This window comes from Rhinoraja longicauda, chromosome 4 (genome assembly GCF_053455715.1).
Source record: "Rhinoraja longicauda isolate Sanriku21f chromosome 4, sRhiLon1.1, whole genome shotgun sequence".
NCBI classification, from domain to species: Eukaryota; Metazoa; Chordata; class Chondrichthyes; order Rajiformes; family Arhynchobatidae; genus Rhinoraja; species Rhinoraja longicauda.
The window spans coordinates 70,500,812-70,524,587 of record NC_135956.1 but is presented as its reverse complement, the minus strand read 5'-3'; the positions used below and the strand labels follow the sequence as shown (position 1 = coordinate 70,524,587).

At 42.5% G+C, this 23,776-nt stretch overlaps 1 protein-coding gene across 2 annotated transcripts in view; it reads left to right on the top strand.

Moving 5' to 3' along the window:
• The window catches only part of trappc8 (trafficking protein particle complex subunit 8), a 125,795-nt gene that overhangs the window by 50,578 nt on the left and 51,441 nt on the right, over positions 1-23,776 (top strand). For both annotated transcript variants that reach the window (XM_078398029.1, XM_078398028.1), the window contains 8 exons: positions 4,762-4,915; positions 6,223-6,313; positions 7,536-7,783; positions 13,129-13,244; positions 14,482-14,632; positions 17,440-17,540; positions 18,772-18,877; positions 22,413-22,544. In XM_078398029.1, coding sequence (XP_078254155.1) covers positions 4,762-4,915; positions 6,223-6,313; positions 7,536-7,783; positions 13,129-13,244; positions 14,482-14,632; positions 17,440-17,540; positions 18,772-18,877; positions 22,413-22,544 — 1,099 coding nt within the window. The remainder of the gene's footprint in view (positions 1-4,761; positions 4,916-6,222; positions 6,314-7,535; positions 7,784-13,128; positions 13,245-14,481; positions 14,633-17,439; positions 17,541-18,771; positions 18,878-22,412; positions 22,545-23,776) is intronic.

Here is a 23,776-nt window from a genome sequence, read left to right as displayed (position 1 = left end):
TCTGCAATCAGTACCCCGTTCCTGCCCTCTCCCCATACCCCCTGACTCCGCTATCATTAAGAGCTCTAACTCTCCCTTGGAAGCATCCAGAGTATTGGCCTCCATTGCCTTCTGAGGAAGAGAATTCCACAGATTTACAACTCTCTGAGTAAAAAAGTTTTTCCTCATCTCTGTTCTAAATGGCCTACCCCTTATTCTTAAACTGTGGCCCCTGGTTCTGGACTCCCCCAACATTGGGAACATGTTTCCTGCCTCTAGTGTGTCCAATCCCTTAATAATCTTATGTTTCAATAAGATCCCCTCTCATCCTTCTAAATTCCATTGTATACAAGGCCAGTCGCTCCAGTCTTTCTACATACGACAGTCCCGCCATTCCGGAAATTAACCTTGTGAACCTACGCTGCACTCCCTCAATAGCAAGAATGTCCTTCCTCAAATTTGGAGACCAAAACTGCACACAGGTGTGGTCTCACTAGGGCCCTGTACAACTGCAGAAGGACCTCTTTGCTCCTATACTCAACTCCTCTTGTCATGAAGGCCAACATGCCATTAGCTTTCTTCACTGCCTGCTGTGCTTGCATGCTTACTTTCAGTGATTGATGAACAAGGACACCCAGATCTTCCCCATTCCTAACTTGACACCATTTCCATAATAATCTGCCTTTCTATTCTTACCACCAAAGTGGATAACCTCACATTTATCCATATTAAACTGCATCTGCCATGTATCCGCCCACTCACACAACCTGTCCAAGTCACCCTGCATCCTCAAAGCATCCTCCTCACAGTTCACATTGCCACCCAGCTTTGTGTCGTCTGCAAATTTGCTAATGTTACTTTTAATCCCTTCATCTAAGTCATTAATGTATATTGTAAATAGCTGCGGTCCTAGCACCGAGCCTTGCAGTTCCCCACGAGTGACTGCCTGCCATTCTGAAAGGTACTCGTTAATCCTGACTCTTTGTTTCCTGTCTGCCAGCCAATTTTCTATCCATGTCAGTACCCCACCCCCAATATCATGTGCTCTAATTTTGCCCACTAATCTAGTGGGAGATTAAGGTCCCTAGTGGGACCTTATCAAAGGCTTTTTGAAAGTCCAGGTACATTACATCCACTGGCTCTCCCTTGACCATTTTCTAATTACATCCTCAAAAAATTCCAGAAGATTAGTCGAGCATGATTTCCCCTTCTTAAATCAGTGCTGACTCGGAACGATCAGCTATCCAAATGTTCTGCAATTTCTTCTTTTATAATTGACTCCAGCATCTTCCCCACCACTGATGTCAGGCTAACTGGTCTATAATTTCCCGTTTTCTCCCTCCCTCTTTTCTTAAAAAGTGGGATAACATTAGCTACCCTAAAATTGCAATTATACAGTGACTTACTGATTGGCATTCAAATAAAAACATTCCCATTCCATTGAATTAAAATTGTTTCCATTACACAAGAAAATCTTGAGTAATGACTAAATTAATACATTGCATCCTCAAGCTGATAGTTCACATGATTATTGGTTCACAACATCAAATTTAGATTTGTATACTTGTTAAACATCAGATCAATTATATGAAGGCAGCATTTCCATTTATCCATGTCATAGTTCTTCCCAGTTCAGGCACCATCAGTTCGTTACTCTTCACATTTTAAAAAATGTATTTTCTCTCACTGTGAAGAAATCATTAGTTTGGAACTTTATTGATATAACTGCGACAACTAGCATTTTCTCAAGTTCATTTAATAATTTTGATTTGGCAAATTCTTGTTGGAACCAGCTAGCCTTAAATTTGAACTAATTAAGAATCAACTTGCTTCATTTTGTACTCATTCTCAGCATTCAAAACATTGTTGAAAATTATAACCTTCAGCACTTGGTGAGATGTCCCAAATCTTAGAAGAGGGGATTTCCTGAGCTTTACTGGTGCTTTCCCTTCCACTCTTCTTTCCTCCCACCCCCGCATCAGTCTGAAGATGGTTCCTGACCCAAAACATCACCCATCCATGTTCTACAGGGATGCTGCCTGTCCCGCTGAGTTACCCCAGCACTTTGTGCCTTTCCTCAGTAAACCAGCCTCTGCAGTTCCGGGTACCTCGCAGGACTGCTCTAGCTCCCCCTCCACAATTCCCTGGTTAACTCATCCCTTCCCACCCAAACCACCCCCTCTCCAGGTACCTTCCCCTGCAAACACAGGAGATGCAACACCTGTCCCTGTACCTCCTCCCTTGACTCTGTCCAGGGACCCTGGCAATCCTTTCAGGTTAGGCAGAGGTTCACTTGCACCTCCTCCAACCTCATCTACTGTATCCATTGTTCAAGGTGTGGACTCTTGTACATCAGCGAGACCAAACGTAGACTGGGTGATCATTTCGCTGAACACCTTCGCTCAGTCTGCATGGACGTGCCTGATCTCCTGGTTGCCAAACACTTTAATTCCTATTCCCACACTGACCATTCTGTCCAAGGTCTCCTCCATTGTCAGTGAGGCCAAACGCAAATTGGAGGAACAACACCTCATATTTCATTTGAGCAGCTTACAATCCAACGGTATGATTATTAACGTCTCTAACTTCAAGTAACCCTTGCATCCCCTCTCTCTCCATCCCTCCCCCACCCAAGTCATACTTGCTTCAAAGTTGTCTTGAGTCTCATCATTTTCACCCAGCACACAGCTAACAATGAATGGCTCGTTTCCTTTATCATTACTGTTTTGCATATCTTTCATTCATTTGTTCTGTATCTGTCTACATCACTGTCTCTATCTCTCATTTCGCTTTCCTCTGACTCTCAGTCTGAAGAAAGGTCTCGACGTGAAATGTCACATTCCTTTTCTCCAGAGGGGCTGTCTGGCCCGCTGAGTTACTCCAGCTTTTTGTTTCGATAGAAACATAGAAAATAGGTGCAGGAGGAGGCCATTTGGCCCTTCGAGCCAGCACCGCCATTCATTGTGATCGTGGCTGATCATCCACAATCAGTAACCTGTGCCTGCCTGCTCCCCATATCCCTTGATTCCACTAGACCTAGAGCTCTATCTAACTCTCTCTTAAATTCATCCAGTGGTTTGGCCTCCACTGCCTTCTGTGGCAGAGAATTCCACAAATTCACAACTCTGGGTGAAAAAGTTACTTCTCACCTCAGTTTTAAATGGCCTCCCCTTTATTCTAAGACTGTGGACTCTGGTTCTGGACTCCCCCAACATTTGGAACATTTTTCCTGCATCTAGCTTGTCCAGTCCTTTTATAATTTTATATGTCTCTATAAGATCCCCTCTCATCCTTCTAAACTCCAGTGAATAGAAGCCTAGTCTTTTCAATCTTTCCTCATATGACAGTTCCGCAATCCCAGGGATCAATCTCGCGAACCTACGCTGCACTGCCTCAATTACAAGGATGTCCTTCCTCAAATTAGGAGACCAAAACTGTACACAATACTCCAGATGTGGTCTTACCAGGGCCCTATACAACTGCAGAAGAACCTCTTTACTCCTGTACTGAAATCCTCTCGTTATGAAGGCCAACATGCCTTTAGCTTTGGTTTAAACCAGAATCTGCAGTTTCTTCCTACACCTCATCTGCAGTTCCTTGATTGCACGGCATTAAATTTTGCTGTTTGATTTTTAGTTCACTGTCTAATTTTAACCTTGTGTTTAGGTTTATTATTGTCACCTGTATAAGTACAGTGAAAAGCTTTTCTCTGCGTGCTATCCAATCAAATCAGTTTGTACTGTATATGAATACAATCAAGCCAAACACATGGTGGTAAATGGTCAACTAAAGGTAGACCGAAGAGAATTATGCCAAAGTGCTGAATATAGTTTCTCAATACTGTGGCATAACAGTTCCTGAGACATGGTCCAATATCTGCAATTAAATGGGTTGGAAATTTGGGGCTGTACCCTAGCTCATGGAAATTAGCTAGTTTAGAAATCTGACAATAGAGGGTAGGAAGTTGTTCCTCAACCTGTGAGATGTGCTTTCAAGCTTTAACTTCTCAATGGGAGTAGGGAGAAGGAGGAATAACTTGGGTGGGAAAGGTCCTTGATTATGCTGGTGACTTTTCCGAGGCAGTATGAACTGTAAATGGTGGGAAATCTGATCTGTATATTGAGTGGGCCACTACTCTGCAATTTTTTGTAGTCTTGGGCAGAGCTGTTCCGAAAACCAAGCTGTGATGCAACCTAGTATGCGTTCTAGAGACATAAAATGTTGGAGTAACTCAGCAGGTGAGGCAGCATCTCTGGAAAAAAGGAGTTGGTGAAGATTCGGGTAGAGACCCTTTGTCAGACAGAGTTAGCGGAGAAGGAATCTAGAGGTAAATTTCTTTGCTCCTTTTCATACCTCTAGTTTCCTTCTCTCCTGACTCTGCCTCTGCTCCTTTTACCCAAAGATGCTGACTGACCCGCTGAGTTACTCCAGCATTTTGTGTCTATCTTTAGTGTAAACCAGCAACTGCTGTTCCTACCTACACAGCATGCTTTCTCTGGTACATCTGTAAAGGTTTGAGAGTCCTTGGAGACAAGCTGAATTTCTCAGTTTCCCAAAGAAAAAGATGCTGTCACTTCAGTGTGGTTCGCCCACGACAGTGTTGGTAATATTTCTGCCTCGGAAGCTCCTGGACCTTCCTTGGCGTTCCTAGGAAGCTATTTGAAGCTCTCAACCATTTCTGTTTCGGCACCATTGATGCTGATTGGGGCATGTACTCTACCACGATTCCTGAAGTCGATAACCTTGAACTGCAGTAATTCTCATTTCTAACTTATCCCCCAGAGCTGAAACTGTCTATGAAGAAATGAAACACAAATATGGGACACAAGTTTGCTATTTACTCAAGTTTAACTCTCGAATGCCTTCAAGCGGAGCAGATGAACAGATCCCTGACCCTTGGAGTCAGTATTTGAATCGGAACAATCTGCAAACCCAGGTATACATTCCTTTTGACCTCGAATACTAATTGAAGACAATTAAGTATTTATGGAGTATTACCGCTTTTTGTAAGCAAAGGAAGGAGTACAAGTACAGCAAATGACTATAATCACCAATTCTTTTGCTGATAACAAAGTGATAAATAATGAGCTTTGCACTTGGTTTAAGATTGGAATTGAGCAATGCTGAACCATGGAGATTTCCAAACAATAAGCAAGGCATTTGATAAGGTTCTGCATGGTAGGCTGTTCTGGAAAGTTAGATCACATGGGATCCAGGGGGAACTAGCCGACTTCATGAAATGGCTTCATGAAGCAGAGAGTCATGGTGGAAGGTTGTTGTTTGGACTGGAAGCCTGTGACTAGTGGTGTGCATCAAGGATCAGTGCGGTCCATTGCTGTTTGTGGTTTATATCAATGATTTAGATGAGAATGTACAAGGCATGGTCAATAAGTTTGCAGATGACACTAAAATGGGTGGTATTGAAAACAGCAAAGATGGTTATCAAATATTAGCATGATTTTGATTGGTTGGGCAAGTGGGCAGAGGAATTGTTGATGGAGTTCAATGCAGATAAGTGCAAAGTTGCATTTTGGGAACTCAAACCATTCGCAGTGAATGGCAGGTCCCTGGAGAGTGCTGTGGAGCAGAGGCATCGAGGAGTGCAGGTACATAGTTCCTTGAAAGTGGCGTCGCAGGGGGATTGTGTGGTCGATAAGTCTTTCAGTACATTGGCCTTCATCAGTCATGGATTTGAGTACTGTGTTCAATTTTGTTCACCCTGCTATAGGAAAGATGTTGGTAAGCTAGAAAGAGTGCAAAGAAGATTTATGAGGATGTTGCCAGGACTCGAGGGCCTGAGCGATAGGGAGAGGATGAGCTGGCTAGGACATTATTCCTTGGAGCACAGGAAGCTAATTTATTTACCGTACTCTGCTATTCCTGGGTAAAATGTAATCCCTGTTAAATCCAGAAAGATTTAATGGGAACATGAGGGGTAACATTTTCATACAGAGTGGTGAGTATACAGAATGAGCTGTCAGAGGCACGTACTATAGCAGAAGACATTTGGACAGGTTCATGGATAGGAAAAGTTTGGAGGGCTATGGGCCAAAGGCGGACAGGTGGGAGTAACGGAAATGAGGCATCTTGGTCGGCATACACCAGGTGGGCCAAAGGGCATATTTCCGCGATGCATGATTCTGATAATTAGAAAGCAGATTGTTGATGTTACTGTATTTAGATTGCATCCAATGTTTAAAATGACAACTTATAGTTTTACTAAATATTTCTAATTTATTGAAGGATATCTGTGATGGTTTTGTTCCACCTGCCAGCAAGAGTAAGGAATGCATGATTGGAGTGGAGCTGGACGGATTGGACAGTTCAATCAACGGTAAGTAAATACTAGACAAAATGCCAATGAACAAAATTCAAATTCATTGCTTAAAATGTGTTAATTTAATGAAGATAATGGCAAATAAGCCAACTGAAGTAATACACTGTCAGATGTTGCAATGTCCAATAGGAAATAAAACTCAGCTTTTTCCGCTTCTAATGGAAAATGTGGATCACTACGCTTATTGACTTGGGCTTTAAAGCATTAGTCTTAAATTGTTAACACATTGGGACATGGCCTTGTCTCAGCTTTTGTGGATTTATAGTTTTATTAAAAAAATATTTGTGCTATTTTTAGCTATTATGTTTAGTTTCACATTCTGTGCATTTGCTGAATTCCTGGCACACAACCTGTACTCATTCAATGGCATTGGCTTTTCTGTCGTGCTTGGTTAAAAAGGACTTTGATATTCTCTGGTTCAGTGTGTTAATTTTTAATCCTTGTGTTAAGGTAACAGCCAAACATGAAATAATGTGGCTGCTGAGAATACTCAGCAGGTCGGCCAGTGTCTTTTGAGTGAAATAGTTGTTTTAGGTCACAATCTTTCATCTGAAATAAACATTGGAAGTTCTCACTAGTCCAGTAGACTTCTTTGAAAAGGGAAGCAGATAATGTCTCGAGTAGAAAACCCTATGTCAGAGATGAAGTTGACCTTTCAGTTGTTTGACCTTTCATCTTGATCCATTTCAGATAAAGTCATAGATCTTGTCGTGTACAAAATCATGAGAAGTATGGATCGGGTAGATGCACAGAGTCTCTTGCCCAGAGTGGGGAAATCGAGAACCAGAGGACATTGGTTTGTGAGGGGGGAAGATTTAATAGGAACCCGAGGGGTAACTTTTACTCAAGGGGTGGTGGGTGTATGGAACGAGCTGACGAAGGAGGTAGTTGAGGCAGGTACTATCGCAAAATTTAAGGAACATTTAAACAGTTCAAAAAATAGGACAGGTTTAGAGGGATATGGACCAAACGCAGGCAGGTAGGGCGAGGGTAGATGGAGCATGTTGGTCAGTGTGGGCTTTGAGCTTTGATATGTTTCTACTTTGATAGTGGCATCTGATTGTTAAAGTAGCTTTGCCTCTCCTTTAATCTCTCAAATGTTGTGGGTTTTGTTGAGTAAAAACATCTTTGGCAAGATTAGAAGAAAATATTCCAGCACTTCACTCCCTGGATGTTGACCAGCACATAACGCCTAACCTTTCTCTCTCCCTTTCAACAGCTGGAATTCCAAACAACTTCAAATCTCACCCATCTCAGGGAAGTGCAAAGTCAAGGGAACTCGATGGACCTAACCAAACAAAACCCGTGGAAGCAGTCAACACTATGATGAAACAAAACAGCTCTGGTGCTCGTGGACTAAGTTTAACTCTGACTGACCATGATCGAATTAGACAGTTCATTCAGGAGTTCACATTCCGCGGATTACTGCCACACATCGAAAAGACTATCCGGCAACTGAACGACCAGGTGTGGCTATTGTTTTGCATCTTTTTTGTTTCAAGCGCCCGTGCTGCCATTGTATAATTGTCCGGGTACTTGTATTTCCAAAAGCCCATACAAAAGATTGTAACATCACAACGGTGACCATTCTGAAGAAGTAATGTAGGACATTCTGAGGATGTGCGAGGCAAGATCTAAACAAAATTGAAAGATGTTTGAAAGAAAGTGCACAATTAACAGGCAGAAAATTAAATGATACAAAATGCCACACTGTAGTGCAGCAGTAAAGCTGCTGCCTTACAGCACCAGAGACCCGGTTTCGATCTTGTCTACGGATGCTATCTGTACGGACGTTGGACGTTCTCCCTGCAACCGTGTGGGTTTTCTCTGGGAACTCCGGTTTCCTCCCTCATTCTAAAGATGTACAATGCCCTCCATAATGTTTGGGACAAAGATCCATCATTTTTTTATTTGCCTCTGTACTCCACAATTTGAGATTTGTAATAGAAAAAAATCAGTTGGTTATAGTGCACATTGTCAGATTTTATTAAAAGTTATATTTATACATTTTGGTTTCACCATGTAGAAATTACAGCTGTGTTTATACATAGTCCCCCCATTTCAGGGCACCATAATGTTTGGGACACATGGCTTCACAGGTAAGTGTGTAATTGCTCAGGTGTGTTTAAATGCCTCCTTAATGCAGGTATAAGAGAGCTCTCAAAACCTAGTCTTTCCATCACCTTTGGAAACTTTTATTGCTGTTTATCAACATGAGGACCAGAGTTGTGCCAATGACAGTCAAAGAAGCCATTATGAGACTGAGAAACAAGAATAAAACTGTTGGGAGGCATCAGCCAAATCTTAGGCTTACCGAAATCAACTGTTTGGAACATCATGAAGGAGAAAGAGAGCACTGGTGAGCTTACTAATCGCAAAGGGACTGGCAGGCCAAGGAAGACCTCCATAGCTGATGACAGAAGAATTCTCTCTATAATAAAGAAAAACCCCCAAACACCTTTCCGACAGATCAGAAACACTCTTCAGGAGTCAGGTGTGGATTTGTCAATGTCCGCAGAAGACTTCATGAACAGAAATACAGAGGCTACACTGCAAGATGCAAACCACTGGTTAGTCGCAAAAATAGGATGGCAGGCTACAGTTTGCCAAGAAATACTTAAAAGAGCAACCACAGTTGTGGAAAAAGGTCTTGTGGACCAATGAGACAAAGATTAACTTATATCAGAGTGATGGCAAGAGCAAAGTATGGAGCAGATAAGGAGCTGCCCATGATCCAAAGCATACCACCTAACCTGTGAAACACGGTGGTGGGCATGTATGGCTGCTGAAGGTACTGGATCACTTATCTTCATTGATGATACAGCTGCTGATGGTAGTAGCATAATGAATTCTGAAGGGTACAGACACATCCTATCTGCTCAAGTTCAAACAAATGCCTCAAAACTCATTGGCCGGCGGTTCATTCTACAGCAAGACACTGATCCCAAACATACTGCTAAAGCAACAAAGGAGTTTTTCAAAGCTAAAAAATGGTCAATTCTTGAGTGGCCAAGTCAATCACCGGGTCTGAACCCAATTGAGCATGCCTTTTATATGCTGAAGAGAAAACTGAAGGGGACTAGCCCCCAAAACAAGCACAAGCTAAAAATGGCTGCAATACAGGCCTGGCAGAGCATCAGCAGAGAAGACACCCAGCAACTGGTGATGTCCATGAATTGCAGACTTCAAGCAGTCATTGCATGCCAAGGATATGCAACAAAATACTACGGCTACTTTCATTTTCATGACATTGTTGTGTCCAAAACATTATGGTGCCCAGAAATGGGGGAACTATGTATAAACACTGCTGTAATTTCTACATGTTGAATCCAAAATGTTTAAAAATGGCCTTTTTAAAAAACTGACTGTGCACTTTAACCACATGCGATTTTGTTTCTATTACAAATCTCAAATTGTGGAATACAGAGGCAAATAAATAAATGATATGTCTTTGTCCCAAACATTATGGAGGGCACTGTACAAGTTTGTGGGTTATTTGGCTTCTGTAAATTATCCCTAGTGTGTAGGATAGAACTAGTGTCTGGGTGATTGCTGGTCGGCAGGGACACGGTGGGCTGAAGGGCCTGGTTCCATGCGGTGTCTCTAACAAAGACGTTTCTGATTGGAGAAGAAAGGCCCCAACCTGAAACATTACCTGTTCATGTGCTCCAGAGGTGTTGCCTGACCGTTGAGTTCCTCAGCACCTTGTGTCCTTTTGTATAAACCAGCTTCTGCAGTTCAGTGTGTCTAGAAACTTAGATGAACATTTCATGCGGAATGAGATTTCATACATTGTCAGAATCTATGAATGTTGCATTCCGCGATTCGTCATTTCACACTTGCAATATTACTGTGGGTCACTCAGATTATGTCATTGTAGGTGTATCCGAGAGATGGTACCTTTGTATGCAGTTTACCAATTCTCTCCATCTAATTTAGTAGAGCAGTCTGGTACCATTTTGGAATCTAGTTCATAATCCAGTCAACGACACAGTTTTAGGATTTTTAACCAAGTGTAACACAGGGAGGATCAGATGAATGATTGGGTTTACAAATTGATTTAAGCGAGTCTGTCTTCTGGGTTTGTGAATAGCTTCATTAAACCTGCATGACGTTGCATATCCTCACCATGGGCAATGATGTAACAAGTCTGAAAAAATCACAGTGCTGGAGTAACTCAGCGGGTCAGGCAGCATCCCTGGAGAACACTGATGGGTGACGATTTGGGTCGGGACCCTTCAGAAATGCTGCCTGACCCGCTGAGTTACTCTAGCACTTTGTGCCTTGTTTTGTAAACCAGCATCTGCAGTTCTTTATTAATGCAATGTAACAAGTCAAATTGATGCAGAAATCATATGCTGAACTTTTTGCATCGGGGGAATTTGTGTTAGTGAAGGTGTAATGTGTTATTAAGAATGTACTGTGATTTTATGCTGTCAATCCATTAATGAAGCTTGCAGTGATATTCTTCTGTCACTGGGGAGTGAAAAGCATTGAGCTATCTCGTCATGCTTATTAAGTCTTTAGTTTAGTTTAGAGATACAATGTGGAAACAGGACTTTTGGCCCACCGGGGCCGTGCCAACATGTGCTCCCCGCACACTAACATTGTCTTACTCACGGGGATAATTTACAATTTTACCAAGCCAATTCGCCAACAAATATGTTCAAAAATAATATGACCCCCAATTCAAGGCATGTGATTGAGGGAATGGTAAAACTTGAGCAAAGGTGATACAATTTGGATTCCTTAACTCATTCAGATTGTATGCAATCTATGAAAATCTAAATGAAAATCGGGGGGAAAAATACTACAGATGTAGGGAATTGGAAACAAACACAGAAAATACTGGAAAGACCAAACTGAGTTTTTCCAACATTTTCCGGTTTTGTTTCTTCATATGATTTACATGTTCTGGGAAATCAGAGTTTAAATTTTAGAGACACAGCACAGAAACAGGCCCTTTGGCCCATTAGGTCCACGCAGACAAGCAATCACTCCATTAGCACTATCCTACACAGTAGGGACAATTACAGAAACCAATTAACTTACAAACCTGTAAATCTTGTGTGGGAAGAAACCGGAGCACCCGGAGGAAACCCACTCCGTCACAGGGAGAACAGCACCCGTAACCAGAATCAAACCCAGGTCTCTGGCGTTGTAAGACTGCAACTCTTATCAGTGCGCCACTGTCCCGCCCAGTTGTCTCATGATACCTCCTGGCACTCAATCTCTGTTGATGGTTTGTTCCAATCATCTGCCTATCAATTCCCCCCCCCTCCCCGTCCCCCTAAACTCTGCTCCTCTCACCTTAAAATTGTGCCATCTAGTCTTTGATTCCACCCTGGGGGAGAAAGGTTCTGACTGTTAATCTTATCTAGGCCTCGCAATTTAACTTTTTTTAAATGTGTTGAAATGGTTACCGCTATTATTTCAAGATAACCTTAAATCTAACCATGCCACTCTTGGCGAACAAAGGAGAGCTACCTTCCAAGTCTCAAGGACATTTGTTGTGTAGATTGTTAGGTGGATAAAAATTGGAAGGGAAGTTTTAAGAAACCTCTCCTGAATGCGATGCATTTGAAAAGATCGACGCTGATTAATACAACCGTTTGCTTTGATGCCACCCAAATGTAGTTTGAATTCCTACCCCAGGGGGACTGCAGTGGATAAGGAAGGTGGGTTAAATGGGCCATAAATGCTGACCTTTCCACTGATGCCCATAACTTGTAAGAATAGAGGTTTTTTTTAATCAGAGTTTTTAATATGACATATCATCATCTTTACATAAACACATTACTTTAAAGTAAGGAACTAGTGAAACTGAATAAAGTGAAGCTCTTGAAGTTAAGAGGAACTGAATGAAACAAATTGTTAGTTTGTTAATTTAATTTATTGTCACATGTATGGAGGTACAGTGAAAGGCTTTTAGTTGCGTGCAATCCAGTTAGCGGAAGGACTGTGCAAGATTACAGTCAGGCCATCCACAGTGCACGGATACATGATAAAGGGAATAACGTATTGAGTAATGTAATGTCTGATTAAAGATAGTCTGAAGGTCTCCAATGAGGTAGATGGGAGGTCAGGAACGATCTCTGCTTGTTGGTAGGATGGTTCAGTTATCTGATAACAGCTGGGAAGAAACTATCCCTGAAGTGTGCATTTTCACATATCTGTTCCACTTGCCTAATGGGAGAGGGGAGAAGAGGGAGTGACTGGGGAGTGATTAGAAGAATATTGGATAAAGTATGAAGATGTTTCACATGTATGATGCAAGTCAACTTTTGAAAATTCATTATTCCATGTTCTTGTATCTTTAAAATCATTTGAGGCTTGATCTTAATATAGTTTGACCAACATTCTGCTATACCAAGCAGTTATCTGAATGTATTCAGTAGAATGTTGATGTAAATCTCACTGCTTTCCAATAGAGAGCAGAGTGAGGTGTGCAAGATGTACATAACCTCTGGGTAAAGTAAAATTCTCATCTCTTGTTCCAATGGATCATTATTTTTATTCTATTACATTTAGCTTAGTAAATCAGCATTGTCATATTGGTTAGCTATGACTTTGTAACGACTTGAGTGGTATTTGTGCATTGCTCCCTGCTACTCAGTCAGCTGGGAGTATTTACAAGCAGCAGTTGAGATCAGCAAATATATGTTTTAATAACAGGCTCAAGACGTATTCTCACTGAATGTTTTCTTGCATTTATGTTGCAATTCCTTTGTCTTTACTTTTCTATAGGTCTGAAATAGTTACATGTAAATCAGTATTATTTTAGCTGATGGTGCAAATTTTTATTTCCATAGCTGGTGTCCAGAAAAGGCCTCAGTCGCACTTTATTTACTGCAACTAAAAAATGGTTCAGTGGGAGTAAAGTGCCAGAGAAAACTATAAATGAATTGAAAAATGCTTCCAGCCTGTTGTAAGTAGACTTCCCTTTTTGGCAAAATTGAAAAGGAATAAAAATATTGAAGACTAGGCAGTGATGAGAATAGTTTTTAAAAATGGTGTTGTAATACTTTGTTCATAAGTTCTAGGAGTAGAATTAGGCCATTCAATCATGGCTGATCTATCTTTCCCTCTCAACCCCACACTCCTGCTTTCTCCCCACAACCCCTGACATTAATCAACAATCTGTCAATCTCCGATTTAAAAAATATCCATCGACTTGACCTCTCTTGGCCTTTGATCTGAGATCTTGTGAAAGATTTCATGCTGGGAATAAGTTCCAGGGTTTTAATATTAGATTTAACTATTGTTTATTGTCACATGTACCGAGATACAGTGAAAACATTTTGTGTGCTATCTAGTCAAATCGTACTGTACATGAATCAGGGGAATAGATGGTGTGAATGCACAGTCTTTTACCAAGAGTAAGGGAATTGGGAACCAGAAGACGTAGGTTCAGGTGAGAAGGGAAGGTTTTGAGAGGAACCTGAGGGACAACTTTTTCATGGAACGTTATATGGAATCAGCTGCCAGAGGAGATGTTGAAGCAGTTACTAAAATAACTTTAAAAAACATTTAGATAGGTACATGGATATAAAAGGTTTAGAAGAATATAGGCCAAACACAGTCAGATAGCATAGATGGGGTAGCTTGGTTGGCATGGGCAAGTTGGGCCGAATGGCCTTTTTCCATACTATTTAACTCTATGAATACAATCTAATCATACACAAGCAATCAAGCCATGCATTGAGGAATAAGAGGGGAGAGAAGTATCTTTAAAAGGAAAATAGCGTGTGGCAAGTTTAACTTGGATTGAGGTAACTTCTGATTGATAGATTTCTTGGTCCTCAAATATTCCAAATGGAATTTAAACTGGAAGTGTCATAAATCAGGGAAAGATGGAAAACTATTACTTTCAACAATTTTGTCCTTTTTTGAAAATGACAATGTAATTGTTTACAACCAAAGATGGAAAATCCCTTTATGTAATTTTAGTGCACCCTAATGGTGCTGAAATGCAAAACCAGTGAAAAAGTACACCTCTGGAAAATGAGAGGTATGTGTTTGCAATGTGTGAATTTGTCTAGTTTGTAGACATGCAGATAAATGTGTGCCTGCTGAATATTGGACAACTGTGAACGAGATGAGTGAGATTCACTGTGTTTTACTTTGTTCTGATATTGTTTATTTCTCCCCTTGATCTTTACTAGGTATCCTCCAGAGGCTCCAGAGTTGCAAATAAGGAAAATGGCAGATCTTTGTTTCTTGGTTCAGCACTACGACCTGGCTTACAACTGTTACCATACAGCAAAGAAAGATTTTCTCAATGATCAAGCAATGCTTTATGCAGCAGGGGCATTGGTTAGTGCTTAAACAACCAAATAATGAAACTGGACACAGTGCTGAAGTAACTTAGCAGATCAGACAGCATCTCTGGTCTCGAAGCCCTCCGTTTCTTCCTCGACCGTAGAACCAGCCAATCCCCATCGACCAACACTCTCCTCCGCCTAGCAGAGCTGGTTCTTACCCTCAACAACTTCTCCTTTGACTCCTCCCACTTCCTCCAAACCAGAGGCGTAGCTATGGGCACTCGCATGGGCCCTAGCTACGCCTGCCTCTTTGTCGGGTACGTCGAACAATCCCTGTTCCAGACGTACACTGGCCCCATCCCCGAACTCTACCTCCGCTACATCGACGACTGCATTGGTGCTACCTCTTGCACCCATGCAGAACTCACTGACTTTATACACTTCACCTCCAATTTCCATCCTGCCCTTAAATATACCTGGACTATCTCTGACATCTCCCTCCCGTTTCTGGACCTCACCATCTCCATCACAGGAGAAAAATTAGTGACGGACATTTATTACAAGCCCACCGACTCGCACAGCTATCTGGACTACACTTCTTCCCACCCGGTCCCCTGCAAAAAGTCTATCCCCTACTCCCAATTCCTCCGTCTACGCCGCATCTGTGCCCGGGATGAGGTGTTTCAGACTAGGGCTTCCGAGATGTCCTCGTTTTTCAGAAAACGGGGCTTCCCCTCCTCCATTATAGATGAGGCTCTCACTAGGGTCTCTTCTACATCCCGCAGCTCCGCTCTTGCTCCCCATCCCCCCACTCGCAACAAGGACAGGATCCCCCTCGTTCTCACCTTCCACCCCACCAGCCAGCGGATCCAACATATCATCCACCAACATTTCCGTCACCTACAACAGGACCCCACCACTGGCCATATCTTCCCATCACCTCCCCTCTCTGCATTCCGCAGAGACCGTTCCCTCCGCAACTCCCTGGTCCACTCGTCCCTTCCTACCCAAACCACCCTAACCCCGGGCACTTTCCCTTGCAACCGCACGAGATGCAACACCTGTCCCTTTACCTCCCCCCTCAACTCCATCAAAGGACCCAAACATTCTTTCCAGGTGAGACAGAGGTTCACCTGCACCTCCTCCAACCTCATCTATTGCATCCGCTGCTCTAGATGTCAACTCATCTATATCGGCGAAACCAAGCGCAGGCTCGGCGATCGCTTCGCTGAACACCTGCGCTCGGTCCGCATTAACGCCACTGATCTCCCGGTGGCCCAGCACTTCAACTCCCCCTCCCATTCCCAGTCTGACCTCTCTGTCATGGGCCTCCTCCAGTGCCATAGTGAGGCCCGCCGGAAATTGGAGGAGCAGCACCTCATATTTCGCCTGGGCAGTTTGCGGCCCGGTGGTATGAACGTTGACTTCTCCAACTTCAGATAGCTCCTCTGTCCCTCCCTTCCCCTCCTCCTTCCCAGATCTCCCTCTATCTTCCTGTCTCCACCTATATCCTTCCTTTGTCCCACCCCCGACATCAGTCTGAAGAAGGGTCTCGACCCGAAACGTCACCCATTCCTTCTCTCCCGAGATGCTGCCTGACCTGCTGAGTTACTCCAGCATTTTGTGAATAAATCGATTTGTACCAGCATCTGCAGTTATTTTCTTATCTCTGGATAGATGATGTATCGGGTCGGGACCCTTCTGTCTGAAGAATGGTCCTAACTTGAACCGTCACTTACCCATGTTCTCCAGAGATGCTGCCTGACCAGCTGTGTTACTCCTGCACTTTGTGTCCTTTTTTGCAAACCAGCATCAGCAGTTCCTTGTTTCTAAATGATGAAACTGGTTGGAAGTGATGAGGCATCTAAATATACTACAACATTAATGCAACAACACAAATATACAATAAATGATACAGTATATGAACAGTTCTACTAAGTAACCATACCATAATAGTGCAAGCCAAAGTATGTAGTGCAACATATACAAAGTCCATGGTAGTTTGGTGCTGAGGTACATATGACAATTAAACACGCTGGACTCTTGATTTATTTATTGTCAATGATCATCCAAGAATGACTAAGAATGTTGAAGAAACATTTAGACAGGTACATGGATAGGAGTTTAGAAGGACATGGGTCAAACGCAGGCAGGTGGGGCTCGTGTAGATGGGGCACGTTGGTCGGCATTAGCAATTTAGGCCGATGGGCCTATTTTCACGCTGAATGGCTCTCTGACTAGTTCAACATTGAATGGGGTACTCAATGTTTTAAAAATAGTTTGATACCTTGTGTAGGAAGGAATTGCAGGTACTGATTTATACAAAAGATGGTCACAAAGTGCTGAAGTAACAGTGGGTCAGGCAGCCTCTCTAGAGAAAAAGGATGAGTGACATTTTGGGTCAGAACACTGCGGAATGTCTGAAGAACGGGTCCCGTCCCGATGCGAAACATCTTTTTCCTCCAGGGATGCTTCCTGACCCGCTGAGTTACTTTGATACCTTGTTACGTTATTGTATATTCTCCAATATCTCATTGTTGAAACGGACTGCAGATGCTTGTTTACACTGAAGATAGGCACAAAATGCTGGAGTAACTGAGTGGGCCAGGCAGCATCTCTGGAGAAAAGGAATAGGTGAAGTTTCAGGTCGAGTCTGAAGAAGGGTCTCGACACAAAACTTCACCTATTCCTTTCCTCCAGAGATGCTGCTTGCAGTGTGTGTCTAACTTTGATACCTTGTTGCATTATTGTATATTCTCTTCAATATGTAACTTGTTTCAATGTTATTTTTATTGAAATGCTGAATGTTATGATGACACTTAAGTAATATATCTTTTTGTAAATTTTATCTTGCCAAAGGAAATGGCGGCAGTCTCTGTTTTTCTTCAGCCTGGAGCGCAGAGGCAATATCCCACCCATTACATGGAAACGGCAATTCAGACCTACAAGGACCTGTGCAAGTACGTGACACCTTTGCTCAAGTCAAATGGCAGTTGACACTTAATGATGAGGTGAAATGACTGCTGTTTTCCAATGAATTTGAAATACCTTGAGGGTGCGGTTCTGAAACTCTGAACAAAATCATTCAAGATTGGAAACCAGTTTTGGATTTGGTGACTGCAAAATTATAAAGCAGTCAGCAAAATCATTAAGCAAGGGTTTTTCCTGATGAGAAATGCCAAGTAGAAAAGGAATGGAATTCAGAGAAGTGAAATCTTTTGAAATAAGACACCATGTTGGAAGTACTGGGCAGGTCATGCAGTATCTGTGGAGAGAGGAAGGATTAATGTATCTTTTGATGTATTTGTGTGGAATTTGTGATGTATTTCATATTCTCCCTTTGGTGTTTTGGGTGCGGTAGTTTTCCCCAATGTACTAGAAACATGCTATTAAGTTTATTGGCTGCTGTAAATTAAGTTTATTGTATGTACGTGGAGAAACCATCAAAGATGGAGTCTTAAGACTTCCTGACCTGAAACGTCACCTATCCGTGTTCTGCGGAGATGCTGTCTGACCCGCTGAGTTACTCCAGTACTTTGTGTCCTTTTTCAACGGTGGAGTCAGTGGGTTGGTGAGAGAGCAAGTGACTGGACGGCAGGTAAAACAAGCAAGAGGGAAATGGTACTGATGGACTTGGTCTCTTTGTGGTCAACATGCATCCAATCAGCTGAATTAATTAATTCAGTGGAGATACAAGGAACTGCAGATGCTGGAATCTTGCTTGGAACACACAGTGCTGGGGTAACTCTGCGAGTCAGGCAATATCTGTGGAGGAATGGATTGGCAATGTTTCAGGATAGGACTCATCTTCAGTCAGGAGTGGCGCAGCGGTAGAGTTGCTGCCTGACAGCGCAAGAGACCCGGGTTCGATCCTGACCTCGGGTGCTGTCTGTGCAGAGCTTGTACGTTCTCCCTGTGACCTGTGTGGGTTTTCTCTGGGTGATCTGGTTTCATCCCACACTCCAAATATACACAGGTTTGTAGGCTAATTGGTTTGAGTAAACTGTCCCTAGTGTGTAGGATTGTGTTAGGGTGTGGGGATTGCTGGTCGGCGCAGACACGATGGGCCGAAGAGCCTGTTTCCACTCTATTTCTAAGCTCAAAACTAAACTGATCGTAGTTGGGGAGGGAGAAATTAATTCAATGCATCTTGGTATTTAATTTTTTTTTCATACAATTGCTCCATCCTAGGAACTTGGTACTCGCTGAGCGATGCACATTATTGAGTGCTGAAATCTTGAAAAGTCAAGCCAAATATTCAGAAGCTGCAACACTTCTTATTCGGATGACCAGTGAGGTAGGAAAAGCCTGAAAGTCCTCAAAACCATTCCCAGCATTGTCATGGTTTAACTTTTTCTCACAAGGCTTGTGTAAAATTGGGACACAAGAGAATGCAGATGCTGGAATCTTGAGCACAAAACAATGTGCTGTAGGAACTCCTAGGGTCAGTCAACATCTGTGGAGGAAAGAATTTGAGGGCAGGGTGGAAACTAGTCGTAAAGTTGATGCAATCAATTGGTTTTGTAGAGGTGCAGGAAACCTGCACTTGTGGGATTCCAACTAGAAATGTTGGATGTCTATTCCCTCCTCAGATGCTGACTGACCTGCTGAGTTCCTCCAACACTTTGTTGGTGCAGAATTGTTCTTGATATGTTGTCATGGGCACCATGGAGGTCAAATACTTGTCCTTAACTCAATTTTGTTTAAATTCAACTCGCATAGACCCTTTCGACACTTGTCAAGGTTGCCCTGATTTCAATTTATAAAATGCTTGGGTAATATATTTCTTGTATTTCAAAGATATTTGGGAAGGTACATAGTTAGGAAAGAATTAGAGGGGTATGGGCTTAATGCCGACAGATGGGACATCTTGGTCGGCATGGACGAGTTAGGCCAAAGTGCCTGTTTCCATGCTACATGACTCTGACTGTATGGAAAGAGGACTAATTTATTGTCAAAATAGAACAGCAAAGCACACAAATGGGCCATTCAGCCCACAATGTGCTGAACGTGATGTCAAGTTACACTGATCTCATCTACCTGAACATGATCCATACCCCTATTCTTTGCACTTCCATGTGCCAATCTAAAAAAACACTTAAATACCGCTATAGTGCCTCCACTACCACCCAGCAATGCGTTCCAGGCCCCCACCATCTTGCCAAAAAAACTTGTTTCTCATAATTTCATATATCCATCAAGTCTCCCCTCGATCTCTGACTTTCCAGAGAAAATCCATGTATCCGATCTCTCCCTGTTGCTGAGACCCTCTAATCCAGGCAGCATTGTGGTCCGCCACCTGTAATGATAGTCCTCTTCCTGTAGTCCTCATCGATTGTGCAGTAATGTAGAGTTTGAAGACATCTAAAATTAAGAAATGATATTCTTTCTACTGATCTATTCTAGCATATTTTAGCTCATGTAGATGTAATATTAAACAGATAGGTGACTTGTCTGAAAAGATCTACAGCAGAGATGGAAGATGCATCTGCCTACTCCTGAAGTATTCCTATAATTGCACTTGACTGAAACAAAATTGAGCACTTAAATTCCAACAAAGGAAACTGAAGCATTAATTGTGATTGAAGATTCTTATTTGTAGGTGAAAATATCTAATGTTTTTGATCTCCCATGGAAAATTAAACTGGTACCTTCCCTACTTACAATAGACAATAGGTGCAGGAGGAGACCATTCGGCCCTTCGAGCCAGCACCGCCATTCAATGTGATCATGGCTGATCATTCTCAATCAGTACCCCGTTCCTGCCTTCTCCCCATACCCCCTGACTCCGCTATCCCTAAGAGCTCTATCTAGCTCTCTCTTGAATGCATTCAGAGAATTGGCCTCCACTGCCTTCTGAGGCAGAGAATTCCACAGATTCACAACTCTCTGACTGAAAAAGTGTTTCCTCATCTCAGTTCTAAATGGCCTACCCCTTATTCTTAAACTGTGGCCCCTTGTTCTGGACTCCCCCAACATTGGGAACATGTTTCCTGCCTCTAACGTGTCCAACCCCTTAATAATCTTATACGTTTCGATAAGATCTCTCATCCTTCTAAATTCCAGTGTATGCAAGCCTAGTCGCTCCAGTCTTTCAACATATGACAGTCCCACCATTCCGGGAATTAACCTAGTAAACCTACGCTGTACACCCTCAATAGCAAGAATATCCTTCCTCAAATTTGGAGACCAAAACTGCACCTTCCCTACTTGTTACTGCTGTTAACTGCAGGTTTGATTCACCACCGCAAGAGGGGTTTGTCTTGTTGACATGGTTACTATGCTCGAGCCATGTCAGTAAATAACATGTCCACCAGGTGGAATAAGAGTACAACTTTGCAATGGGTGGCTAATCTCCATTTAAAATCATTCATATATCATTTGGGTGCAGTTTATTTTATTACTTGTGCCAAGTATTTTCTTATCAGAGTCAGGAGTAGATACAGTTTAGAAACCGGTCCTTCAGCTAATTGAGTCCAGGTCATCCACCAACCAACCATTTTTCCAAGTTTCACCAATTCCTTGAACTGAGTGTTTGCATGTCCGTGACCATGGAAAAGGTTCTGACTATCCTATTTATGCCTCTCAATTTTATTTATTTTTGCCCAGTCTCCCTTCAGCCTCCAACCACCAGAGAAAACAATCCAAGTTTGTCCAACCTCCTTGTAGCTAATGTCCACTAATCCAAGCAGCCTCCTGGTACACATCTTCCGCACCCTCTCCAAAGTGTCCATATCCTGCCTGTAATGGAGTGACCAGAAATGCACACAATACTCCAAATGTGGCCTAGCCAAAGTCCTAAAACTGCAACATGACTTCATGACTCTTGTACTCGATGCCCTGACCAATGAGGGTAAGCATACCATATGCCTTATTTACCATACTATCTACTTGTGTTGTGACTTTCAGAGACCTATGGACTTGGACCTAAAAATCCCGCACTACTTCAATGTTGTTAAGGGTCTTGCCACTAACCGTATACTTCCTCTTGCATTCGACCTCCAAAAGTGCAACACCTGGAATCTGCATTAAACTATATTTCTGACGTTTATCTTTCCATACCCGTGCTGATCTACATCCTGCTGTATACATTGACAGCCTCACTCACCGCAACTCTACCAATTTTGGTGTCGTCTGCACACTTACCAACTAACCCATCTACATTTACGTCTGTTATTTACAAATGTCACAAATAATCTCTCTGTGCCATTGGGATTCTTGTTTGGAAATGTTTTGGATCGGACACAACTCTCACCTACTTCAGACTCGCAACTCTTTAGGCTATCCTTCTAATCCCACAATCTGCTTGTAATTTTCGGAATCTCATCACCTCGAGTGATAAAACCTTCAATGCCAAAGCCCAGTGCTTGATTTAAATGGGAGAGAGTGTCCATGGGAATGAATTTTGATGGAAAAAAGATTGTTGATCAAAGGGAGTTCCTTTGACACGATTAAAAAGAAAATCCTCTTATTCCTTTTCTTCTAATAGTTAAATTAAAACAATTTATTCAGAACCAATTTAGAATTAGTCTGAACAAGGGCCTCAACCGGAAACGTCATTTCTCCATGTTCTCCTGACCCACTGGATTACTCTAGCACTTTTGTTTTTTGGTAAACCAGCATCTGCAGTTCCTTGTTTCCAAATTTAAATGTGTTGCTTATTGTTTTCAGAAAATCTTTAGGTACCCATCGATTATAATGGATGATATAACTGAATTTATTTTGCTACTAATCTAGATGACACTTGAGATGAACAGTTAATATATTAATTAGACTTTGTGGTATTGAAATTATGCAGTGATGTGAAACATCATTGTCTTTTGTAAATGCAGGATTCTGACCTCCGAAGTGCGATTTTACTGGAACAAGCTGCTCATTGTTTCATCAACATGCGATCCCCCATGGTGCGAAAATTTGCTTTCCACATGATTCTAGCCGGGCATCGATTTGGTAAAGCAGATCAGGTAAGCATGTTTAGTTTAGAAATCCAATGTGGAAACAGGCCCTTCGGCCCACCGAAGGCCCTAGGTCCTTGTACACTAACACTAGGGACAATTTACAATTATACCAAGCCAATTAACCTACAAACCTGTATGTCTTTGACGTGTAGTAGGATCCCGGAGAAACACATGCAGATCATGGGGAAGCTCCGTATAGACAAGCACCCGTAGTCAGGATTGAACCCAGATCTCTGGCCCTTTGAACGGCACAATTAATAGATCTTTTGAGTGATTCAGCGATCGTTGGTCAGCTCGGACTCGGTGGGCCGAAGAGCCTGTTTCCATGCCTTACCTCTAAACTAAATTGATATATGTTTCAAGGCATTTGGTTAATTCTGCTCTGTCTATTCAACCAACAGACCCTATTGTCTTGCATCAGTTGTGTAAAAATTCTCTTGCTTTCCAGTTGAGTTTAGTTCGGTTTATTTACATCATCACAAAGTGGTGGGTGTCTAAAACGCACTGCCAGGGGTAGTGGTGGAGGCAGACACGATAACAGTGTTTAAGAGGCTTTTAGTTAAACATATGGATTTGCTGGCAATGGAGGGATTTGGATCGCATGCAGGCAGTGGAGATTAATTTGGTGTCATGTTTGGCATGGATTTTGAGGGCTGAAGGGCCTGTTCCAGTGTGATACTGTTCTATGTTGCAGGAACCTGAGGGACAACTTTTTCCATGGAGAGTGGTGGGGATATGGAATAAGCTGCTGGAGGAGGTAGTTGAGGTGGGTGCTGGAACAAGATTTAAAAGACATTTGGGCAGGTACACGGATAGGAAAGGTTTAGAGTGATGTGGTCCAAGCACAGGCAAGTGGGACTAGCGTAGATGGGGCATCTTCATCAGCATGAACAAGTTGGGCTAAAAGGCCTGTTTCCATGCTGTATGACTCTGACTCTAACCAGTGTAAATGTGTGATGGATGGTTAGCATTGAGGCGGTAGGCCTGAGGGTCTGTTTCCATGCTGTATGACTGATTCTAACCAGTGTAAATGTGTGATGGATGTTTAGCATTGAGGCGGTAGGCCTGAAGGTCTGTTTCCATGCTGTCTATAAAACTAAAAACTAAAAGCATTCAAATGTTCGTCCAGATGTTTCTGGAGTCTTGTGAGACTTGCGATGGAGGAGAAATCTTGTAATGTGAAGCCAAACGTAAATGTGGTCACTAAGTACTGGAATAACTGAGCAGGGACAGCCAGC